At 45.3% G+C, this 26,046-nt stretch overlaps 1 protein-coding gene across 1 annotated transcript in view; it reads left to right on the top strand.

The window, feature by feature from the left end:
* Window positions 1–26,046, top strand: part of immp2l (inner mitochondrial membrane peptidase subunit 2) — a 197,500-nt gene that overhangs the window by 28,967 nt on the left and 142,487 nt on the right. Inside the window, exon 3 of the mRNA XM_005745096.1 lies at window positions 6,716–6,819. Within this exon, the coding sequence (XP_005745153.1) occupies window positions 6,716–6,819 (104 nt within the window). The remainder of the gene's footprint in view (window positions 1–6,715; window positions 6,820–26,046) is intronic.

The following is a 26,046-nucleotide window of genomic DNA, read 5'->3' as shown; positions in this document are numbered from 1 at the left end:
ACACACACACACACACACACACACACACACACACACACACACACACACACACACACGTGTGTTGTTGTTTTCGGATCCAGAGAATATGCAGGTCACAGCTTTACTTCCTCCAGACTGACTTTGTGTTTCACTGCGACTGCCTGCGACAGGTCGCAGGTCTGACCTCCGTCTTCAAAGCAAACATTAAAGGCCACAGGATTGCATGTTGGTTGGACACGGTTGCAGTAACGTTGGTCGTGCTGCTGCGACTGGAACAGAAAGCGCCACACAAACCGCTTTAAATCAGTTTCCTCCACCCAGAACATTAACTTCATTTTAGCTCACAGCTTGAAGGCGTCACTTTTGATACTGACCCAAAAAGTAACTGGGGGAGGGGAAAAAATCATTAAACTAAACAGCACTCTTATCAGCAGAGTGAAATGTTTGGGGTGAAGGTCTCAACACTCTGAGCTGCTCTAAGTTTTCTAATAGTCAAACCAGTAAACCTGGACACTGTCCCATTAAAAGTTTGTGTTCAGCACTTTGGAACAAACCAAAAGTCTCAAAGTGCCCGGGGACCCGAGAGGCTCGATCACAAGGCTGAAGTAGGTCAGACAGGTAGTCTTTTTTTAAGACAATAAAGAACTTTAAAGAAAAGTAAAAGCATTTTAAAATCAATACATAACCTGACAGGTAACCAGAGAAAACAGGAGTGATGGGCAGGAGTGAAGGTGTCATCAATCATCCCACACATGGGAGCAAGCATCAGGGATTCGGGTTTCTTGCACCTGCGTGAGTGTGACGGACTACAAACGCTGTGTCGGAGGTCGCGCTCCTCCTGAAGAAAGACTTCAGCCAGAACATGGTATACCGTCTTTAGACGTCAACGAGCTGTCTGACTTCCTCTTTAGTCTTGTAAATCCTCTTTTTCGCGGATGCCTGCAGGGTAAAAATGATCCTAACACCTGTGAGAACAGCCGCACTGATCATTTTAACTCGAGCTCAATAAATTTGGACCATTTCTAACTATCAGTGATGTCTCAGAGTGAGTTGGATTATGGGAATGCAGTTCAGATCAAGTCACAACAGCAGCCGCCTCAAAGTGCTTTACATGTTTATGTAAAGACCCTACAGTAATGTGGACAACACCCCAGCAATTAGTCCACCCCAATAAACCTCCGACCGAACCAGGCTCGGTGAGGCGAGGGAGACGGGGAAATGCTTCCAGTAAAATACTTGAACCTTCATTTGTGACGTTTTTATTGGAAGTGTCCGCGTGCCGTGCAGACCGGGCGGCGTACAGCTGTGACCTTTGCTTAAAGACGTTCCCCGCAGTGTTTTGTACTTTGCAGCTTTTTTTAGACTTTAAAATACAGGCATGTGTGTCCTCTAGACTTTGCAACATGCATTTTTAATGATAAACCCACAGGTGGTTTCTGCAGGGTCCAGGAGGTAATTTCCCTTTTACAGAGGTCACTGCATCGTAACAGGCAGCAGTGCGTCTGTGTTCTGGTTCCGGGTCAGTCCCAGATCAATCAGCTGCAGTCTTTCTGGGAAAGCAGAGTCACTGCAGCACTTTCACAATCAGTGCATCATTATTATTGTGAATATAAATGTGGCTGAAGCTGGTGAAGTATCCGTCTCTAGCTGATAAACCGAACTTGCCGGCTAACAGCGTTCATATTTGTTTTGGGTCTGACAGGAAAGAGATATTCTATCAATTACCCGGCAGGCGTGAAATGGCCTGGGCACGCACTGTTAAATGAAAGAGTCGCCGTGCGTCATGTTGCATGCTGGTGTGATTGGGCTTCGTCACGCATGGATCCTTTGATGAAGTGACACGAACAGAGTTGTAAGAGTAATGATTTTGTTGTTTGTAGTGGTGTCAGACAAGCGAGGGGGGGGTCATCGGCGAGCGTGTGAAGAGCTGTCTCAGAGGACACGGGTATGCCCAGCTACAACACGGCGAGATGAAATGCTTGGTTTAGAGACAGCCCAGCTGACTGTAAACTAACCACGTGGGATCTGTCTTTACTCTCAAACATAATTTCTTCAATCCAAAATATTGGAAACTTATTTGTTGGCACGATTTATCACCCAAACAATTTTTGGCTGCTTTTGGCACTCATGGCTCCGTTACCCCTCTGAACGATGCTTTGCGGTCCAGATGTGACTCGACAGTCATGACCTGGTCAGTCTTGATGTGGGTTAGGGCTGGTGTTGTGTGAGCCAGATGTGGCATGAAGCTCTTATTGTCTTGTCATTCAGGCTGACAGATCATCCCCCTAAAGTGCAGATTCCCTGACCAGTTGCGAGTAGTTGGCCGCCCAGGTGATTTGTAAAACCCAGTTCATGAAGACTGGCGAGTGACGCCCTGGCAGCAGCCAGTTGCTGGGGAAGGTTTGTGCCCAGTTTCTGAGTGGTTTCTGGAGACGGCTGACTGCAAAAAGGTTCGTGGTTCTTCGTCTAAAACCAGAACGGCCCCGTTTTTACAGATCTACAAGCTTCCCAAAGATGCATAAGGCCAAAGCTGACAGCTCTGACTTCTTCTTAAATGAAACTTTTGTGCTGCTTTCTGATGTTTCTTTACTCTTGGTTTGGGTTGTTGTCATTTAGGCACAAACTGCTTCCTTAGGCTCACAGATACTCGTGGTTTAGGGTAAAACCTCAACCTTACAGAGACAGTTTAGGAGCCACATCTTAGCTCCAGCATATAAAGTTGGGCAGCTCACCAGTGGCTGGCTCTGAAATGTGAAATAATAAGAAGACCTGAATCACAGCCATTGTTCACAGCTGTGAAACTTGATTTTCATGCTTTATTGGACTAAAGCGAAACAATAGCTGCCTGGAAGGTAGGAGATCGATCCGAGAACACGTTATTTCCTCCATCTAATGGGCTTAAATATGAAACCACTAATGCATGTTCCCCTTTAAAGCCTGATATTAAACTTTCTGGCTTTACATAGCAGTTACATTTTCAATTAAGACCCAACTACTGAAATCCAGCAGCTGCACCAAGTAAAGAGCTGACACACGAAGTTTTCTTATATAGGTTTTGTTTTACATTTGGCGTCAGGGTTATATGTGGTATTTCTTCAGATGAAGTTTAATTCTAAACTCGCTGCATTTGTTTTGGGAGAAAATGTCCCTGAAGGTGCCGTATGCAGAGTTCTGCCATCCATAAATCAGCAGCACATATAGTTCAGTACATTGCTATAATAACCATAAGGGAACTCATTAAGCTGGGGTGATAATTCAAAGTAAAACCGAGTCATCGGGGTGTGGGGAGGCTGAGCAGAAGATTAAAGAAACAGGGACCGATGCAGGGAGGTTGAAACTGGGTTTTAATTGTTACAAAATTATATGTATGATAGTTATTAGTGGCAACATTCAAGTTTTCTACGATGCAGGTGTTACCTTAACATGTAAAAGCACAGACTGTAAATAATTTTAATGTTTGCTGAAATTGTCCCAAGGATTGATCATTGATCCAAGGTCCTACCCTCACCTAGTACCATTACCCCTGACTAGTTGAACTGGGCTTCCTCTGAAGGGACTTGGCTTTAGAGCTGGGGTGGGAGTTCAGAGCAAACCCTCTGCTCCTCCACATTCAAAGGAGCCAACTGAGACGCTTCAGCATCTCCTGGACTCTAGATGACGTGTTCAAGAATGCTCTGGCAGGTGACCCTGGAGTAGGAATAGGACACGCCGGAAGAGGTCAAGCAGGCATCCGGGGGGAGGAGGCATGGCTTTCTCTGCTTTGACCGCTGACTGTGACGCATGATAAACATCAGATAATAGATTAATAGGTGGACAAATGTTGGATTAACACAATTATGAAGGTGAATATCAGGGCTGCCACGATTAGTCGACTAGTCACGATTACGTCGACTATCAAAATCGTCGACGACTGATTTAATAGTCGAGGCGTCGTTTGAAGCTTTGTAAGATCACAAAAGACGCAGGAATAATAGCAGGATTTAAGAGTGTAATAACGGACTGAAACAGAAGATGGCAGCACTGCATGTACAAGGATGCCAGCTGCCGTTAAACCCCGAAGAAGAAGAAGCTGTGTCCCAGAATTCATAGCGCAGCCCAGCTCAGTTTCCAACAATGGCGGTAGCTGTTAGTTTTAATATTACTCTTATTAATCTTTCTGGGTCACAAAATAAACGTTTAACATATTTTCAGGCGAGAATGTAGCTGTGTAAACCTCAAATATCTGCTCAGTTTATCAGGACACCGCATATTTTCAAAAGCGCGCCGACGTTTTCGGAGACGTGTTACCCACTAGCTCGATAGCTAGGCGGGGGCTAGGCTCACTAGAGCCGTGAGAACACTGGACTCCCGGCAAATCGTTTTCAAACCCACCGCCGTCTTTCGCTACTCAGGTTAAACATGATATATGAGTCACTTAGATAACTTAAAAATGTTATTGTTTGGCTTTTTTTAGTATTTTATTTGTTCCTGAGTAAATCGGTTTGGCTGAGATTAAAGTTATAGTTCTTACACAGCTGAATAAACGTCAAGCAGACAGCTGATTATCAGAAGTGTGAGATGCTGGAGAATTTACTCCGGTGTCCTGTTATATTTTAGATAGCAAGGAGTTTATTAAACTTCACCGAAACAATCTGCAAACTTCATTAAAATTTAATAAACTATCATCTTGTCTTTATTTTTAGTTAGCACAGACCTGAAACACTTAAAGCTGTAAGCTAATGATAGTTATATAAGAGCAGGTGCTGCTGGTGCAATAAGCTGTAGTTTTACGTCCAATGGATGATGATCTGATTAGTCGACTAATCGCAAAAATAATCGGTGACTAGTCGACTATCAAAATAATCGTTTGTGGCAGCCCTAGTGAAGATGCTGCGGAGGATGGAGATGTGCTGTTTGGTGCCATCCATGAAGCAGATGATTTACAGGCAGTATGAGAATAATGGAACTATCTCAGACAGTATACCAACGACCTTAAACCCCTACATGGAGTCTGTGGGTCTGGTGTCTTTCTGCTCTTATTGCTTAGAGCTGACCCTGAACTGTTAACAGTGCCCAGCCTTCAGATGAGAAAACCTTTTTATGTAGGTAACCCCCTGACACTGACCTCTGGGTAAACGTTAACATTTTAATCTGAATAAAGATTTAGCAAACACATCTATAATTGTGTTACCGGGTGAATATTGAGGAGGAACGGCCTCATGGGGGTCAATGTTGGGATTCTGTAGGGGGTGTGTGGATATCGCCAGTTGTTAAAGCAAACCAAATAAAAGTTTTGCCCTGCGTAAACATCACGTTTCTCGCCAACGGATGTGTGTCTCCCTTTCTATTTACCGGTTGTGCTGATGTGTTGTGTGAAAGCACGGTGCCTGCTGTTTACTCTGCGGGAGACCAGATAATTTCTGTAGATAATGCACACTGCTGTGCAAAAAGTTTATATGCATCTGATGCTCAGATTCCTATCCGTCGGGGACGCGTGGGATCATCTCGGATGCATTGTGCAGCACAACAATGAGCCCCAACATTCATCCAGAGTGATAAAGGACTATCATCAAGCAGAGAAGAACAAGCAGTCCTGGAACAGATGGTGTGGACCCCACAAAGCCCCCGATCTCAGCATCGTGGAGTCATTCTGGGATTGCAGAAAGAGATGGGGGAAAGTTTAGATGTTACTGCCAACTCGTATGGAAAAGGGAAAACTTTCCCTCAAACAGTGAATGCGTATACATCATGTAAAAGACTAACAGGACTCACACGTGTCATATGGACTTTTGTCCAGTCTCTGGATCCAACCATGGAGGAGTTTTCAGTAGGAGAGTCTACAGTTCTCAAACCCACGCATGGTCCATTAGCTCCAGTGTGTGAGCAGCTGAATGCTGCTTGTTTCTTTGGACTGCACCGAGTCCTGAGTTCGAGCCCTGGGGTCGGACTATCAGTGCAGAGCCGGCGCCCGTGGGAGAACCTTATGCAGAAATGACCCGGACCGTGTTGATTCCATCTCTCGCCTGCGCAGTGTACATCTAAAAGCAACCCAACCTCACCAGGCTTGGCTCCCTGTGTGCTCGTCTTCTCCCACAAAGTGACGTTCTGGTCAAGTTAAACTAAAATCATAAACCAGCGGTCCCCAATCTTTTTTGCGCGACACACCGGTCCTACGATATTTTCACAGACTGGCCTTTAAGGGGTCGCAGATAAATACAGCAAAATAAAACCAGTACCAGTACAAAAAAAAGGAAATGTATTCATAACACACGGGAAAAGACCCAGGGAAACTGAGGTAACGATAAAAGTGATAAAAAATAACGGTAAAAACGCTGAAAACCATAAATTTCACACCCGAACCTCAACTCTCGCGGCCTGCTACCGAACGACTCGAGGTTGGGGACCGCTGTCACAAACCATACCTGATTTTTAATTCGGCTGCTCTCCCTCCAATCTAGTCTTCTTGTTCGGCGGCTACTTTTCAACGGCTTCCTGTTTTGACCATAGATCTCAAAATTGCACCGAAGGCAAAGACTGGCTTCTGAGCGTGAGAGATTTTTGGCCACACCCACAAACTGTTGTCTTGCTATCAGCCAGATTTGAGCTGTTTTCCCAGTCAGTTTAGTGCTACCCCAGGAGAAGACCATAAGAACTGAGATTATTTTTAACTAATAGGTTCCTGTCATTGCAAAGATTGTACACATAACATCTATGAACAGTGATTTTCTATAAACTGTGTTTGTGGTTCTGTGTTCAGCCATTCCTCAACCCAGAGGGGGGGTCCAAGTGTGACGTCGTCCTGCTGAATCGTTGGAGTGTGAGAAACTACCAGGTCCAACGAGGTGACATCGTGTCTGTTGTGTGAGTAAATAAACCAAACGACACACGTGTGCATGAAATGGTTGTTTTGTTGAGAAATGATCAGACGGTGATGTAAACAAAACCCCCGGTGCGTCTTTCACTCACGTTTCACGTGTACGTTTGTTTTTGTGTGGACGAGTCTCAGAAGTCGCTCTACAGCTACACAGCTAAGCTGCTGGGTTTGTGTTGATGCAGAAACCTTTTCACAGCCTCATATTCAACACCATCATCGAGTATAACGACGTGTTTGAACAAAATACCTGCAAGAAAAGGACAACAAAAAACCAGCGTGTCAGAATGATCTGAAAGTGACAGATAACAAATATCTGCTGGAGAAATCAAATGAAGCCACGAAACGCTGTGATTAACAGCGGCTGCGGTATTTTAAAAAGTTCGAGCTCTGATGGGGAACGCGTTCCCAACATTTGTTTTGTTGTGTGTCTCTCTGTAGATGGCGGCTGCTTTGGAAAGCTTAGCGCAGCGAGAACAATAGGAGCGCTCTTTATCTGACATTTCATGGGTACAAGGAGATGAGTCACTTATAAAACTAATATAATTTTTTAGTCAAAGCATCAAAGCTGAGCCGTTGGTCTAACAGTTGGATTATAGCTGTGATAACACACTGCAGCCTCAAAGTCAGAAACACATTAAAGCAGGGATGTATGCACGTTTTCTTCCAGTGTTTTCCTTTTGTTAAACGGACACTCGGTCCGTTAAAAGGATTTCTGGAAGTGACTTTTAAGTTTTAACTAGAAACTAAGTTTGTGGGCGGTATGTTCCTCCCGGTTTGGAGGCTAAATCACTTTTGATGATTTTGCTATACAAGTTGTGTTTGGAAAGTTTGGTCGGTCCATTGATCCATCCGTCTAAGATCTGGACAAAGGAAGGATTGTAGGTCTGCTAACTCGGGGAGTGGTGAGTTTATGGATTTTTTGCGTATTCTGTGTGCAGGCAAACGATGGCCACCGCACTGTGGTGCATAAGATAAGATAAGATGAACTAATAAAGGTCATCTTATCTTATCTCTAAGTCTTTTGCCCAAGGTAGAATATTAATTAGAGCTCCTCCAAGTCTTGAAATTCTTGACTCCTTGAACATTGAATAAAACAACAAGGATGCTCGTGGTTCGAGTTTGGACTCTTCGACTGAAAACTGTGACTCGGCCGGACGCCCCGGTCTCGTCTCCAGGTAAGTCAGATTCCCACATCCGCTTCGTGGGCGGCGGATTCTGCTCCGAGTGAACCAAACATAACAAACAGCGAGTGTGGTCCATCGAAAGAGCACCGACGCACGCAGAGCCTTCGCTGCTCATTAGACAAATCTCGCTGGAGAATCACAAGTTTGAGTTTTTGCATCCGAGTGCAGCCTGGGAATGTCTCAGCCGTCCGTCCTCAGTCCCAGACGTCCGCCGCTCCATCGATGTTCCTGTGAGCGTCACACACACTGATTCAACCTGTTCAAACCGGAGAAGCTGCAGTTCCTCCAGCTGCTCCGAGACCCACAAAACTGAGATTTCACAATGAAATTGACAGATTTAACAGCCTTTTCCAGCTGTTTGATGGCGTGACGATGATTCTGTCATTTTCCCCCTAATTTTTTGTTATTTGAGGCAATCTGTGACAGGAGGCAGGAAGACGAGTCCTCCTCTGTGATTTTGCCCGGATGGCAGCTCCTCTCTGTTCAAGAGTCGGCGCTTTTGTAGGAAAAGATGTTTCTAAAAGTGTGTTCCTGTCGGTGCACGGAGCACAGCAGCTCCGAACCGTAATTTAGCCTAATCTGAGTCTGAGTGCTGCTCACTTTGAGCCCCTATATTGTAGCTGAATGCATAAAGAGGCCTCTTTCTGGAGGAGGGGAGGCAGAGCAGCATCACACAGCTGCACAGCCATATACAGATGGAAAGGGAAATGGGGACACTGGTCGTGTAAAGTTCACCTGAGTGCAGAATCTCTCTGACATTTAGACTCGATCTGCTGTTTTTGTGGCATTATCAGCTCAGTGCACCTCAGCCCTCCTCCCGTCTCTGCCTTTTTCACTGTTTGTTTTCCAATCTTAAATCACCACCTGTTTACGTGGCAGCCCTTTGAGGAAGAGGGGGATCTTTCCTCAAAGCAGCAGATAGCGAGTCCTCCACATGTGAAAGTGATCTGTATCGCCTCACCTCATCACTGGGGATTGTGTTCAAATCTCTCGTAAAGCCGCGTCTATCATCCTGCGAGGCCGCCTCGGATTTAAATTTCAAACGTGCGACTACGCTGCGGGCGAGGCCGACTCGGGCTTGTAATTGGCACTCGTTTTAAGGAAGATCGTTCGGGGGAATGTGCCGGTCCGTAGAGTAAAGTCTTATTTACGCTGGTTGGCATGTGCTGGAGAAGGAAAGCGATTGCGTCCCTTTCTTTCTGGAGAGCTCGGCGCTTCCGTGGCTGTTTGTTTGGTGAAGACCAAACCTGATTGATTTTACGTTCGACCATTTTCCTCTGAGCGGCCTTGGAACAGATTGGTGCAAAACATCATTTTCTCCAGGACGGGGAGGAAATGTTTCAGGCGGGTTATAAATCTGCACCACGAACGACGTATGGAGTCCCGTGCTCCTGCGCTCCTTTTGTTTTGCAGGGTTTGAAAGCTTTAATGACGGCTATCCTGGATCATCGGGTAACGTGGTGAGATGAGCCCCAACCCAAAGTTAGTTAGATGTGAACTTTTCCACCACTTCTCCAGACTTTTGTCTCAGAGGCAAAGCGATGTTCAATCAGGTTCAGCAGCCTGGAGAAGTGCCAGGAAAGCACCGAAAATTCATCCCAGTACTGTCATCTGTGAACTGGGTGTTACACTGGTGAGAAGAGTCACTTTTACCAACTCCCAGCTCCTCCTGTTACATTTCAGAGGGGATCTACTCCACCTTTCCTTATTTTCTGTCAAACACATCCTGTTCCAAAGCTGGATGAGTGGGAGAGATGTGGTCAGAAGACCCACCCACCTGCTGGTCAGGCCTTCTGTTTATGAGGGGAAGCCAATCATAAAGACAAGTTGGTGTAAAGAGAGAGCAGCTTCGACAGCTCATGTCAAATGGAGGATAAACTGAGGGGCTGTGAGACCCTGTGTGAGGTAAATAATGATTATGAACTTTAATAAGTTACAGTTTTGTGATGTGCTGGGTTCATGTTGTAAAGGGGACAGTCGCACAGCTGCAGACTGACGTCCTTTTTGTAAAGAGTCGTCTGCGTTGCCAACTGGAGACACGCAGAGAAACGAAACCTGAAATAATTCGATTCAACTTTATTTATACAGTTGAATCGGTCAACAGTCGCCTCAAGGTGCTTTATATTGTACAGTAGATCGTACAATAACATACAGAGAAAAGCCAACAATCATATGACCCCCTATGAGCAGCACTTTGGCGACAGTGGGAAGGAAAAACTCCCTTTTAACAGGAAGAAACCTCCAGCAGAACCAGGCTCAGGGAGGGGCGGGGCCATCTGCTGTGATTGGTTGGGGAGAGAGAAGGAAGACAGGATGAAGACATGCTGTGGAAGAGAGACAGAGATTAATAACAGAGGTCTGTTAACACATAGTGAGTGAAGAAGAATCATGTCAAGTAACAGCTGGTCGGGTAACCGGTTTTATGACGACCTGTGTTCTGTAGTTTCCCTGAAATCACGTTGAGGTTTTATTCTTGGCTCGAGTTGGAGATCCTAATCAGGAGTTCTTGGTCGAACGTTTCACTGTCGTTCTTGTTTTTCTAGCTCAGACTGGAAATAATCTAGTATTTCTAGTACTTTAACAAAACACTCAAATAATGAAGGAGAGGATGCTAAAATATATAAATGAAATGTAAGTACAGGTTATACTTGTTTAACGTTGGGCCTTTCCTAAACCTGATGTAGGTTTTTGGTGTCTGCGAGTCAGAATAAAACCCAAATATCACAAATATGAAGCAAGATACAAACGGATAAACTTGTGATTCATGCTGAACCTTAGAAACAGGGCTGTGAAGAAAGGATTTGGCCGAACAAACTTTAAGACAAAAGATAACCGAGTAAATGCAACATGCAGAGTTCAATTTCACAATCCAGACCTGATCTCTGTCACACCTGCTGAAAAAAATAAAGTGAAGCAGGCTGAAAGATCTCAAACAGCAGCACATCACGCCGCGACCCAGTGACACCATCAGTCGGTCACAGAGACTTTTTAAGGCTCTGGGACTCCAGAGAACCACAGTGAGAGCTGTTATCCACGCACGGAGGAAACCTGGAACGGTGCTGAGCCTTCCCACCTCCCCAACCTCTGATCGAAAAATACGAAGGTTTGGCAGCGGCCGAGTTGAAGTTGGACTGACTGAGGTCATGACAAAGAATCTCGGACGTGATATGAAGGAGTCACTGACGTTGTTGGGTTCAGGGGCAGGTCGCCTCTACATGGCTTTAACGCATCGTTCCTCCTCTTGATGTCCCGTGTGCCGAACTACCAGCTCGTGTGTTTCTGTCGCCGGCGCCGTCTGCCATGTTGGTTTTGATGCCCTGCGATGAGAGTGATTCTAGAGGCTACACGTATGAAATGAGAAGGGCGTGCTTTTGCATTGTGACGTGCGCCGTTTACGCGTTGGCTCTCTGCGAGTCATGGCGCGCTGAACATGGCTTCAGTCGTGTTTCTGGGGTTGCTGGTGTTGTTAGAAGAGGACGTGTGGAAACGTCTTCCCACTGTGGAGATTTGTGGCAGGTAACGCAGCACAGATTTGACGTGTCTCAGCTCCTGAGGGTATTCACGGGCTCCCCAACAGGACGTTCGAGTGTTAATTTCATTCCCTGGTTATTATCGTAATGAGATGAAATGTAAGCCTGACTGTTATAATCACGGGCTTCATTCCCACATCTGTAATCTTCAGCACCTACGGCACACTGAGACTTTTAACCCTCTCCAGGCAGACGTTGCCGATTTGCAACAGTAAAAACTAACAACCTGATTACCCCACATACGAGTTTTTTTACTCAGAAGCACCACTGCAGGACTCGGTCGTGCATTAGCAACAAAAAGTTTAATTTGAGCCTGAGAGGGTTGAGGTGTGAAGCTAAAATCTTCCCCCTTCTGCAGCTCTTTGAGCATCGTTTCATCCTTCAACAGTAATTTCAATAAGCATTGTCGTTTCAGCGCAACGACTCTTTCTTGTTATCTCTCTATACCTACATGCCTCTTTCTCCAACGTCTCCAGAGATCAGGACACGTGTCAAAGTCTCAGTTAGTTGTTTCTTAAATTATTATTATTTTCTGAGGCGTAGACTGTTGAGGCGAGGAAGCAAAAAGCCTGTGGGGTTTCTATAAGCGTCTCAAATACAGATGCAAACGACAGGAGAGAAGAAACCCGGTGAAAACAGCGAGGCGGAAATAACGAAGGGAGTCAAAGAAATGAGTGCCGTGCTTGTGTGCTGAAGGAGTTCAAACTGAAGGAGCTGGAATAACAGTTATTGCAACAAATTGCATTTTTGTTGCACGCTGTTTAAAAAGAGGTGAAGCATTGCTCATGCTGCCACAGCAGCTGGTTTCCTTCGTCTAAACGAGGCGACTCCCAGCAGAACAGGTCACTCTGTAACACCACTGCAGTGATATTCATTCATACTCGGAGAAAATTACGAGCTGTTTGCTAAACATAGTATTGTAACCGAGGTGTTCACTGAGCAGCACACTAATGCGTTTCAAACTCTGGATGGGTGGGCGTGCGCAGCCAGTTTATTTTAAAGGTCGACACTTAGGATGAATTTTGAGACATAAAATGACAAAAAGCTGTTTTGGGTCTTGGAGTCCAGTTAAACTTTCCACATATTTCAAACAAGATTCCCCAGATTGTGTCAGATGTCTTTGTTTTTCAGTATAAATCATTTTCTTCCAGTGCAAGCTCGTCTTATCCAGTCGCGTTGGTCTGTGAGATTTCCCACCAAAACAACGCTATCAGCTTATTGGATCTCACATCTATAAGAGCTGCAGTGCTTCCTCATTAACTTAAAAACCTATCAGCTGAATTCAGCCATAAATAAAGTCAGTGTCTTTTACTGTAACACATATTATGAGGATCTGCCTCCTAATAATTGGAAAAACAGACTCCTGCTCTCAGATTCACTTGAAGTTTCATATCCCTGCACTAAGATGAGTATCTGTGGAGTAATAATTCTCCAGTCGTCTCGGAGGGGCGCAGACGTGTGACGTGCTTTTAAAACCATTTCACCTTTCAGGTAGATGTTTACTCTTTTTCATGCTCTCAGCCTTAAATGACTGTTATTACTCTTCATCAGTGTCACACATGTAACCAGTAGGTGGCCGCCTCTAAATACCAGTAGGTTCTTATAACCGTATTAAATGCAGGTCACTGTGCCCCATTGAATAGAAATAATGGGTTGAGTGTTTCCAAGTGAAAACAGCAGGAAAATGAGACATTAGGAGGCTGACGGGCAGCAGACGCATGTCCTCCTGCAGGCTGCTAATGGTAACGCAACATTAGAGACCGATAACAGGGAAGAAGTTTAATGTTGTATTTCAATGGTTGTTTGGTTCGTTTCATTCCAACCTTGCACTACAAGAAACTTTCAATAATAATTAACTAACAGTCTTAATTTAATTACTGCTCATGTTTTGTTTGTGAGGTGTCAAAGATTTATCGTGTTGAGGAAAACATTGTAGATTTTTATAAAAATATAGACGCGGTAAGCATGCACGGTAGCACTGACACACAAAGCGCAACCTTACAGCACACCAACACAACCGGCCAACAACAGCGACGACCAGTAACGCTGCCAAACACCAACCAGCGGCAACGACAGGCCAAAGACGAGAACGAGAAGAAGGAGCAAGCGCCGTCGGCTGCAGGCGTCCTCCAGCAACAGCTTCGCTTCATGCCAAGTGGCTTTATTGTCATTCCAACTGTGTGCAGTGGTACAGCACAGGACTACATAAAGTGCAAAAACTGCAAAAATAGGAATGTGCAAAGAGCAGCTTCATGCCTCTCCAGCTGTGACAGAGTCTTGTCATCATGGTGGTGACCAGCAACTTTGACAAACTGGTGAGAATTGATGTCCTGGGAATAACAACGTTCAAACATCATCAGTAGGGTTGATGTACGCCTGTTTCCACACTGTCGCACACTTGAATGTGATTGTTTACATAACAAAGACACGATTAGTAATCACAGATTACTGGTTAGAAGCTCGAGGAGGCGGTGCTTACTGTGGATATAAGGCTTTTTTTTAACCCGGCGTTGGCTGAGACGAGCGACCTGATCAAAAACAGGAAGAGGAAACAATGTTGGATTTCTGCTGTAAGGCTCAGAAACCATAAAAATAACAGGATTTCACTCGTAGGATGAACCTGAAAGAACGTTTGATTTTTCTATAACAAAATGATGTTTTCCTACTTTTGCGCCTGAAACTCAGTTTAATGGAAACCAAGTTAATTGGACTTTACTTCCCCGCGGCAGTCACTACACCTTCACGGTACGATCGCACAGCTTCACACGGTTTAATCTGCTGTCATGCGTCAGACAGCAGCTGCCTCCTTCAACACATTTCATAAAAGAGAGGGCGAGCGAGGAAATGAGCGGAACGGCTGCGGTGTCTGTGTTCACCCGCTACGTTTATATATTTATTTCTCATCCGATTCCTGTTCAGCAGAGCAGGAAATGAAGTATTCACATCTTCTTAGAGCTCAGATTTATGGCCTTGCTGATTGCTAATTGGCTGGTGAATAATCACGTGTAGTACAGTGAAGACCAGAGAGCGGAGGGACCTCGTCGCTGTGGTTTACTGCTGAAGAGCGTTTGTGACGTTCCTCCTCACCTGTCTCAGGTGGTCATTAAAGGCGTCTTGCTGTGACACCTGGATGAAGTTCATCAAATTAGATAGAAACGTTTTAGATCTGCTTTTAGAACAAGAGTGCATGGTTTCATTGTTTCCAGTCTTCATCTCCAGACGTGAAGCTTTATTAGCTCAGCTCGGCATAATAAATGGATGAATTTGAAGATTGTGTTCAGAACTTACCCACCAATCATCTGATTTGATCATTAAGTGTCATCAAGCGTTCAGTAATGGCTGCCGTCCGCGAACGAGAAACTCTTCACAGCTAATTATGTGTTCTTGTCTTTGTTGAAGGTAAATAATCATTTAGAACAGCGGTCCCCAACCCCCGGGCCTCGGACCGGTACCGGTCCGCGAGAGTTGAGGCTCAGGTGTGAAATGTTTGGTTTTCAGGGTTTTTATCGGTTTTCAGCGTTATTTTGTTATCGTTTTTATCGTTTACTCGGGTTTCCTGGGTCTTTTCAGTGTGTTATGAATAAATCTTCTTTTTTAGTTTTATTTTGTTGTATTTATCCGCGACACCTTAAAGGCCGGTCCATGAAAATATTGTCGGACACTTAAAACTATTGAAAACATTTATAAAAGAAGTTTAAAACTACTTGACAAAAAACCGACCTCCCACCACTGTCATGTGTTAAAAAACATAAATTACTGAACTTCAATAACTTAGTGAAACTTAAGAGTGTGTTTAATATATAACGTCTTACACTCCCTTGCTCCACCACCACTAAAGCAGTTCATTAGGCATAAAGAAAGCTCAGACAGGACCACTCGAGCTTCAATCCGAGGAGACTTGTTTATACCCCACAGACGGACAGCATTTGGGCAGAACGTCCTCTCTGTCCAGGAGGCCATCTGTGGAACAGTCGTCCTCAGCCCATTAGAGAATGCTCTACACTCAGTTTGTTTAAGGCAAAGGTTAAAAACTGGTTATGGACAAATCAAGTGTGTGATCATGTATGAGTTGTATAGTTTTAATGTTTTATTTGGGAACAGAATGGTGTGTATGTGCAAGTTTGGTGATGGAGTTTTTATTATGAATGAACGATGAATTTTTATGAATTATTACGTCTGTTTTTATGCTCAAGGACAACAGATGGAAATTAGCCCTTGGCTATAATCTGGTATGTTTACATTCATGTGATTTTTTTTTTTTACATTTATGTTGATTAACATGCACTGTCCTAAATAAATAAATAAATGAACCGGTCCGTGGCGCAAAAAAGGTTGGGGACCGCTGATTTGGATCAAACAGCATGTAAGCACGCCGAGTGAAATGCTGACACACGTTTATGCTAACACAACGAGCCAGAGTCCGCTCTTTGTCCCGCTGCCAAAGTATAATTCCAGCACAGTTGGTGGAGAATAGCAGGAGATCTGAGAGACGGCACATGAGTCCATGCTGGGCTCTGAAGCTGATTTCCATTAAACTGGTGTTACAGGCGGGCTAATTAAACAGGCCCACAGAGGTTTCAGTCTTAAAGAAGCAAAAACACTTCTCAGCTTCTCAGCAGTGAATGAGACATTCAGCTCAGTTTACCTGCTGGGAGCACACCTGATCTATTTAATACATGCAGTATGTGTTCTGTACACATGTACTGTTTACCTTCAGATCCCCCCCACTGTCACTCAGCACCTGATCCCACAGGGCTGCGCATTCAGCCACCCGCTGCACACCAACCCACCCAACCACCGTCATCATCATGTATACCGATGACGCCACCGTGGTTGGGCTCATCTCTGATGGAGGTGAGACAGCATAGAGGGTGGAGGCAGACGACCTGTCCCGCTCAGAGAACGTCCTTAAAGCCAAAGAAGTCGTAGTGGACAGACACAGGTCCACTGTCCTGTCGTTATGGATGGAGAACAGGTGGAATCCGTCTCCAGGTTCAGGTTCCTTTGAAGAATCAGACAGATGGAGTGTCACTGACTTTGGTTAACCTCAAGATTGTGGCTTTTAGTGAGTCCTGTTTCCTGTAACACCAGTACGAGAGTCCGCTTCACCCCGTCCCAGCGATTAGCCTGTGGCAGGTGCTAACTGTCATCTTCCCACAGCCTCCCTGAAGCCTGTTCATAGGCAACCTAACAACACCGCTGAACACACTAATCACAGCTCTCGCCTACATTATAACACTCCTCACCTACTGGATCGTTTTTAAACTCTAAGTACTCTCATGTGCTGCTAATGCATTGTTAACTTCAGAGTCCAGAGCAACCAATGACGGCTTCCTGTTGAGGACCTGACTTTGAGCACTTTTACGTCACTGAGTCAAACGCATCAGGCTGGAAATCTGTTCTACAGTTACACGTGCAGAAGTGAATCATTAAATTTATGTTAGCTTTTCATCGACTCTCGTTCTGAAATGCTCACGAGCTTTCTTTGAGCCACAGCTGGATTAAACCCCACCCCTACTGGCCTGCCTGGTTGCTGTCCAGCGATTGGTCACCACGCTGTCTCCTTGTGAGAACCCTGATTGGACATCCTACAGCCGGTACTTCAGTTACCGATCAAATCAAAGAGTGTAATCAGACTTCTGTATGGTTACAGGTGTAACTGTGACCGATTACCAAGATGAGTAAAGTCGCACACCTGTTGCTGTCGAACTACTTCGACCAAAACCGCCGTTTGCTCCTCCTCAGTGATGTAGTTGCCGTGGGATGAGACTACAAATGGAGAGCGCTACATACAAGACAACATAATATCTGCTCGCGCCCTAATGTTCTGCCTGCACATGCTTATCCACGCCTGATATTGATGCAATTAAAAGATAAAACACTCGGAGGCAAACCCATTTATTTCTCTTTCTGTCTGTGTCCTTTCTTCTCTGCATGCTGGCTAATACGGGAGACGTCGTCAGCGTCCAACCACACGGCGCCTTCTTTGTTTTCCTCCCAGTATCTCGTACTGGCATCAAAGCAGCACACGGCTCTCCTCTAATGTTTCCTCGTCTGCCCGTTTAGTGGCGGCGGATGCCTCCCTCCCAGCACCCGTTAGTCAGTTGACATATTGAGGGCACGATGAAGGCTGTACGTTAACGCTGCAGGGAGCGACACACTTAAAGGAAGCAGGTGGGAAAAGAAAGGGAAAAAGTTCTTTCTATCAGGATGTCGTTTCAACTTTTTGGCATAAATACACGATAAAAATCCCACATTGGAAATGTGGATGTCGCCACAGAGTGACTAACCCAGCCCAGTATGACCTCAGAGCGCTTTATTAATGTCAGGCCGGCAGAGTTGAGCTCAGCTGTAACTCGGCACTTTAAGGCGTTTCTGTTTGCTGGCTCCGTTTAGTCATGTGCTCATCACGCACAGTGTGTGCTTTGCTACCAGTTAAAGTGCTACACCTGAGAAACCCTCCTTCTCAAAGGTTTTCAAGGCGATTAGGATCAAATAGAATAGAATAGAATAGAATAGGATAAAATAGAATAGGATAGAATAGAATAGGATAAAATAGAATAGAATAGAATAATCCTTTAATTGTCCCACAACGGGTAATTTGGTTGTATCAGCAGCAAAAAAACACACATATACAAAAAGAACAGGACAGAGAACAGAAAACAAAAAAACACAATTGTTACATATTTGCATCATGACAACAGTTACCAGAGCAGAGTTGTTCAAACTAGCGTACAGATAGTGTGCAGACAGAGCAGGACACTGAAAGATGTTTAAATAGTTAAGAATAGGGCTGCTCGATTATGGCAAAAATGATAATCACGATTATTTTCACTGATATTGAGATCTCGATTATTTGACGATATTTATTTAACAATAACAATGTGTTGAATAATGACTTTAAAAAATATCAAAAATATAAAATAGTGTGCAAATACAGTCAAAAGTGCAAATGTTTGCAATATAAGAAATAAATGAAAAATGTAAACATCTGTGTTTAGTGAGCTTTGCAGTGTTGCTCTGTGGTGCAGCTACACTGTAGCAAAGTTTACACACTGTGTCTACTTGATCCACGTCTGACTGAACCCATAATGTTTCCACACCACTGAAGGTTTTTTACCTCTTCTCAACCAACGGCCGTCACTCTCCTCTCCAAATAACTTCTGCTTGGCTTTCCGAGCTTCCCTCGGGTCCTCTTAATATGCGGTCCCCAACCCCCGGGCCTCGGACCGGTACCGGTCCGTGAGTCGTTTGGTACCGGGCCGTGAGAGTTGAGGCTCAGGTGTGAAATGTTTGGTTTTCAGGGTTTTTATCGGTTTTCAGCGTTATTTTGATATCGTTTTGATCGTTTACTCGGTTTTCCTGGGTCTTTTCACGTGTGTTATGAATAAATCTTCTTTGTTTCGGTACCGGTACTAGTTTTATTTTGTTGTGTTTATCCGCGACATCTTAAAGGCCGGTCCGTGAAAATATTGTCGGGCATAAACCGGTCCGTGGCGCAAAAAAGGTTGGAGACCGCTGATCTTAATTGTTGTGACACGTGTTCGAAACACAGAGAGGTGCGCTCGATTTGCCACACGGAGCAGCGCGAGAGTACAGCACGAGGGAGGGGCTAATAATCGGCTCAGTCATTTTTAATGATCGCTGAAAGCTCAGATCGTAATCGAGATTAAAATTCGATTAATCGAGCAGCCCTAGTTAAGAATATTTAGAATAAGTAGAAAAGTGCAGATTGTGTGATTGTACCTGTGCATTAAAAAGTAGACATGTAACTTCCAATAAGTTAGTTTATATATAAGCTGAGAAAAGTAATGTGCAGTTACAACAGTAGAAGTTATTACAGCGCAGATGTAAACATCTGTGTTTGTTGGGAGCAGTTCAGATTGTGCAGTCTGACAGCTGCAGGGAGGAAGGACCTGCAGAAACGCTCCTTCATGCATCGAGGATGCAGCAGTCTGTCACTGAAGCAGCTCTGCAGCAACATCTACATGCATGGGCTGGGAGACTCTGTTCATCAGAGATGTTATTTTGGCCAGAGTCCTTCTGTCTCCACCACCTGCACTGGGTCCAGGTGCATCCCAGAACAGAGCCGGCCTTCCTGATGAGTTTATGCAGCCTCTTCCTCTCAGCTGCCGATAAACTGCTGCTCCAACATACCACACTGTAAAAAATGACAGATGCCACCACAGAGTCATAGAAGGTCTTTAAAAGCGCTCCCTGGACTCCAAATGACCTCAGCCACCTCAGCAGGTAGCGTCTGCTCTGACCCTTCCTGTAAAGAGCATCAGTGTTGTGGCTCCAGTCCAGTTTATTACTCAGGTGAACACCCAGGTACCTATGAGAGTCCACTATCTCCATGTCCACTCCCTGGATGTTCACCGGTGTCAGTGTGGAGGCTCTGCACACTGACACTGGTGAACATCCAGGGAGTGGATGTTGCACCTTTGCACTGTTTAGGCCAGACGCAAAGAAGACGCCACACACGCGACGGTTTAAGCTGAACATGTGGCGATGAGCTGGAAGTCCCAGCTGCTCCACATCCTTTAAGCCAGCGCTGGAAACGAGCTTTGATCCAGGCTAATTCCTCTGCTGCCAGGAGGCGTCCCCCCGCCCCCCCCGAGCTCCCAGCAGGCTTTGTGTCGCCAGCGTTTTAACACAGTTCTGTTAATTGGTCCTGTGGTGGTGCTGCGTTAAAACCAGAGCAGAGAATCAAACAAAGTGTGAACGCGCTGCACAGGAGTCCTGCTTTAAACCTGGTTTCACTCTGTCATCAGGTGCAGCCACACGTCATGAAGAATTAGTGGAGGAATTTCCTTTTATATGCGTGAGTTATAGAACCAAGAAGTGGAATTTTGAGTGTAGTTTTACTGTTGAATCAATACATCGTTTTATAGAGCCGAGACATTTACTGCAGTGCGATATGCAGCGTAGCAGCGCCCCATTAAATCACAGCTCCCAGCAGTTCATCTCAAGGTAATGATGACAAATTAAAATGACATAAAATAAAGTAAATTTAAGATCATATTTTTAATGCTGGCTTTTAGCTCTGGCATACAGACGTGCTGATGGCGTCCGTGCACTCGGAGGATTACCTTCAGCTTAATGTTCTTCGGTTTAAGTCAGAATTAAAAGTGGAAGCGTAAACATGGATGTGGATTTATGGATTTGTGACTTTGCTCGACTGTTTTTTCCCACAAAAGCTGTTTAAGATTCTTCTTCTTTGATTTTGGGGTAAGACTTGATGATGAGATGACACACGAGTGAAGTTTGGGCGTCCATCTCAATATTTCCTCCAGTGTCCGAACAAAATCAAACATCTAAACAAGTTAAATAATAATAAATGGCCGGCGCTGAGCGGTCACGTGGTCAGTTTGTATTTTTGGATGTGTGTGGTGGCTCAGCCCAGAATCTCAGACCGAAATGGACGATTCAACCTTCAAGGCCTTTTTTAGACGGCCGCGATGAAGCTTTTCTCTCTGCGTCCGTCACCATTGTGTACTTTGTATTTTATGCTTTGATGGTTGAATTCGATCCAGGACATGATTTGCCATCAATAATAATAAATTCCATTCAGGTTTATTTATTCATATAGTGCCAGTTTACAACAACGGTCACCTCATTGCACTTTATGTTGTGACGTAAAGAGCGTCCGATTATAGAGAGAAACCCGAACATCCTGCTATGAAGGAAAAACTCGCTTTTAACAGGAAGTGACCTCCGGCAGAATCATCTGCATCCGATGGAGCCTCTGTTCAGTTTCTCTCAGAACATTTTAATATCTTACTTTTTATTTTACTTTAAGACCAAAGACTAAAACTGGAGCGATGAATGATGTGTGGATGTCTTTCTTCGTGGTTCCTAAAACTAAACTAAACTCTGTTTATTTTATGTAAAATTCAAATTTTAAAGTCTCTGAATTTATCATTTTTTATTCACCACTTTAATCACAGAAAACATCCAAGTCAGCGATGGAAGTGCTCCATGATTTTCTCAGATATCACTCGGTGTATGTCACAGTCAAAAGAGAACTGATTGACCTGAGGCGCCCACCTGAGCGCGGCGGCAGGTGGTGGGCGGGGTGTGAGGGGTCACCTGTGATGGGCCTGGGCTTTTACCAATGAGAAAAATATTCTTCCGGATGCTGTATTAAATTTTATGTTTTGAAGAGTAAAGAATGAGATGTGTTTTCATCTGATTAATAAAACTTGATGTATTTGATTTGCTACGTGGAGGCTAAAACAAGTAACCGAAGCAAAGTGTTAAACTTTGGTGTTTCCTGGTGAGAGGCTGCGCGTCCATCAACAATGCAAATGGAAATCAATGCCTCAGGAACAGGAAATCGTTGGCGTCCAAATGAAAGAAGGTGGAAATGCCAGTCACACCCCAGGAGGCTGATGGATGGAAAGAAGAGGCCTCCTGGACGCCCTCAAGGCCTGGATGGGAATACAGAGAGCGCGGTAACCGTGTCCAAGGAAGATCCTGCATCTCCGCAGTTTGATTTAAACAGACAGGATGCAAAGATTAAAAACCAACGTTAATGAATATGGAAATGGAAAGAACTAAAATTAGGCCGAACTAAAGGAGCAGTAATGTTACAGTTGTTCTTAAATGAAACTTCTGCAAAGAGAAAGAAATGAAGTCGTGATTTTTGAAAAGAAGTAATTCTGCTCCGTTTAACAAGCCATCCAGTAACGTCTAGTTTCATTTTTCTAAAGGGAGAGAGTCAGAAACGTCCACAGGCTCCAAAACTGAGCACTAAAATAATCCAGCTGGATAAATGGCACCAAGGCCAGAGGCAAGAGGTATAAATGTACTTTTAAAAGGACCGTTCACCCCAAAACAAGATGATTGCAGGCTGTCTGTGTAAAACCGGTGAACCTGAGACTGATTGAGCTCGAACAGTCAGTTCACAGCATGAATGAATGGCTGTTCATCCGCGTGCTGGACAGTCAAACGCACAGTGACCGCGCCATTAAACAGTGAGTGTTTCCCAATCGACGTGGCGGAGCGTCCGTCCCTCATCCATCTGCTACTGTCACAGCGTGTGAATCACCTAAAGCAGCGGCGTCCAACCGTTTTTGCGCCACGGACCGGTTTATGCCCGACAAAATTTTTCACGGACCGGCCTTTAAGGTGTGGCGGATAAATACAACAAAATATAACACACATGAAAAGACCCAGGAAAACTGAGTTAACGATAAAAACGATAACAAAATGACGCTGAAAACCGATCAAAACCCTGAAAACCAAACATTTCACACCTGAGCCTCAACTCTCGCGGCCCGGTACCGGTCTGAGGCCCGGGGGTTGGGGACCGCTGACCTAAATTCGTTTTAATCGAGGTCTGCGTTGCCTCTGCTCTGGCCGCAGGAGACGGATGACTGAAGTCAAGGGAAGGGAGGAAGAGGAGACTGATAGAGCAGCATCCGTCCGTTGCCTTGGTAACTTGGTGAAACTCTACAGACGGGAGGAGGAAGCAGCCAGGTTGATGTGACTGACAGATCTGGTACAGAGCGCACAGAACGAGCGGAAGTGGGCGATCGTGACTCAAGAGTTAGGTGTTCGTCTTGTAATCGGAAGGTTGCCGGTTCGAGCCCCGGCTCGGACAGTCTCGGTCGTTGTGTCCTTTGACAAGACACTTTACCTACCGCCTACTGGTGATGGTCAGAGGGGCCGATGGCGCGATATGGCAGCCTCGCCTCTGTCAGTCTGCCCCAGGGCAGCTGTGGCTACACCTGTAGCCTCCACCAGTGTGTGAATGCGAGAGTGAATGAATAGTGGAATTGTAAAGCACTTTGAGGGGTCCTGAAAAGCGCTATATAAATCCAATCCATTATTATTATTATTATAAGTGGCAGCGAGAAGAAAGAAGCTCCGAGACGCCGATGAGGCGAGCGCTCATCTGCTTCACGTGGGTTCCTCCTCTCTGCGCGCCCTCGCCACACGATTTGATGCTCGAGTTTCCAGACTGTGGGTCATCCCAGTCAGAGGCTGCGTGAAACTTTCACAGCATCGGTGGAATATAAATGCGTCGCCATCTGAGGCCCGCATGTCGCTTTTTATTGAGAGATTAGCGGGATAATTCCTCACACGATACTCGGGGTCCTTGTGTTACCACAGAGCTGGCCTTGGTGCGCCTTTGTCATTCGTCACGTTTAAAGCAGGGCTGTCGAGGAGAGCTGGATGTTGTTGCGGGAGGGGGTCGAGGGGGGAAGCAGCCTCGGGCTACGGGTCATATTTCATCGTTTAAGCGGAGCATCGCCTCCAAACTCCCCGCTGCCTGGCTCAGATGAAAGATAGCAGCGTGAGGCTTCACGCCAAAGCTTTGAGGCCTGTTCGTCACATCAGTGACTCGGGCTCTCTGAGGACTCGGGGAGGACCACACCTCGGGCAACAAAGCCTAGCAGCGAGGTGGGGAGAGGGGGAATTTGTAATGTCACTGGTAGACGCTGTGAGGTCTCAAACATTCATCTTTACTGACAGCGAGTGTCGGCAGGAGCAGAATCTGGGTTCCTGCTCATGTGAGATCAGGACAAAAAGAAAAAGTGCAGGGACCCTCTGCTCTGTGACATTTGAGTCAGATAACTTGATGCGTACAGCACGTCCGGACTGCAGCAAGAACGATTTGGGATGATTGATGAATTATAGTTTCTAAGGTGTTTGCAAATCTCCTTTTTTCACTTCTCTTATCTCCTCGAAACTGACGAAGAAGCAGGAAGAGGTCCTCTGCATCTCAGCCTGCCTGGGGCATTTTTCATCGTGTGGCTTAATCTTGTGTTGCACGGTGAATCATCTCCTTAGGAATCAATGATCTGTCAACAACGCTACAGCATATCTGGAGATTTGACAGTTACCGTCATGTGAAAAAGGCATTTCTGATACGACTCTGCAATAAACACCAAGTCAGCCCTCACTGCTTCCATAGGACTTAAGAGAAAAATTACCAGCCATGGTCAGCACTCTGGAGGACGGATGATGATCTGAGTGGACCATGAGCTCCTCTGTAGAGTCAGTGTGAGGCCGTGTGTCCCACAGCTGAAGCTCTGATCACACCGGGTCATCAACAGGACAAAGATCTCAGCACAGCAGCAGGTCTGCAACAGAACGACCGAAGAAGAGAAGAACGGAGCTGCTGCAGAGCTCAGAGAGCTGTGCATGAACGAATGTTGCAAACCTCAATGAGCTGAAGCAACACTGTGTTTTATTATTCAGTAATTCAAAGTACCAGAGTGAGTAAAATCTCAGTAAAACACACACACGGGTAAATCAGTGATGTGCAGCATTCACTGACTAACAAACATGTAAACAAATAAAGATGAGCACACTCTGGACAGAAATACCAAAAGCTGAAATGATGGTTTCAGTGCAAACCGTGACTAAAGTGTGCGTCTGTGATTTAATTATCACACAGGGAGGTGTGAATGTAAGCTGAGGTAGAAAGGTGTGAAATTAAATGTGAGTCTTTCCATAGCGAGCAGTCGTCTTTAATAAGCTTCAGAGGATAATGACAAGAAACACAATGTGAGCGGAGTGCTTCGGTGTTCAGGCGGAGCTCAAAGTCCTGCCTAGGAAGAGATGATCTGATGATGTCCCGACTATTTGTGATCCAGTCGTCAGCCTACTGACAAATTCAACCTCTTTTAAATGTCGGCTGCTTGTTTGCTTTAAACCGAAAACGATGAACAAAATTAAGAAATAAGAATAACAGGAGAAAAGGCTTGATGGCCATCAGTGAAATCAAAGTCTGTATGCTGGCAGTCTGATCCAAATGAACGGAAATCATGTCAGCTGTGGACTGTGTGCAGCACGTATACGGATGGGTGCAGCTACTTTAGATCCATGCATCAGTTTCCTTTTGAGGCTGCGAGGTGAGCATCTTGGTTGCCATGGTGTTGGTTCTCTTTGGATCTACATCTGGATGAGAGGATGCAGCTGGTTGGATCCATCGACGTGCGGGTGCATCCCACAGGTGCTCATCAGTGTCTGTCAGGTGACGGCCTTCACAAAGAGTTTATTTGTATTATCTGTTCATTGTTGGTTGTTTGGCTCTGTTCACTCCAAACCATCAGTTTGAACACAGAGGCTGTCCCTAAAAGCCTCTTGCTGCAGTCTCGTTTTGCTCTATAGTGCCGTCTCCACCCAGGGATGCTACCTGCTGCTGTTGCCATGGTTACATTTCTGTCAAACTCATTTTCTTCCCTCCCGCCATCAGATCTCAGTGAGTTACTTCAGCGTACGATCGGGGCCTGCAGCTTCGCCCTGCCTGTAATATCCGCTGATCATATGAGCCGAGCCGCAGGTTCAGTTTATGGTGACGATGAGTCCGAACTGCAGCAGGAATTCTGTTAGCATCATCAGGAAAACCGGCACAGAAATTATTATTAATCGTTCAGCCTGTGCTGGTGATTTTGTGTTAAATGGCTCTGATCTCTCTCTCTCTGCAGATGCAAACCTGTCTGCTGTTACTATGACAGCTGGCTGCTCGCTGCTGCTGAATGCT

Source organism: Pundamilia nyererei, unplaced genomic scaffold, assembly GCF_000239375.1.
Source record: "Pundamilia nyererei isolate P.nyererei 1_Seehausen unplaced genomic scaffold, PunNye1.0 scaffold00154, whole genome shotgun sequence".
NCBI lineage: Eukaryota > Metazoa > Chordata > Actinopteri > Cichliformes > Cichlidae > Pundamilia > Pundamilia nyererei.
This window is presented reverse-complemented; position numbering and strand designations above follow the sequence as displayed.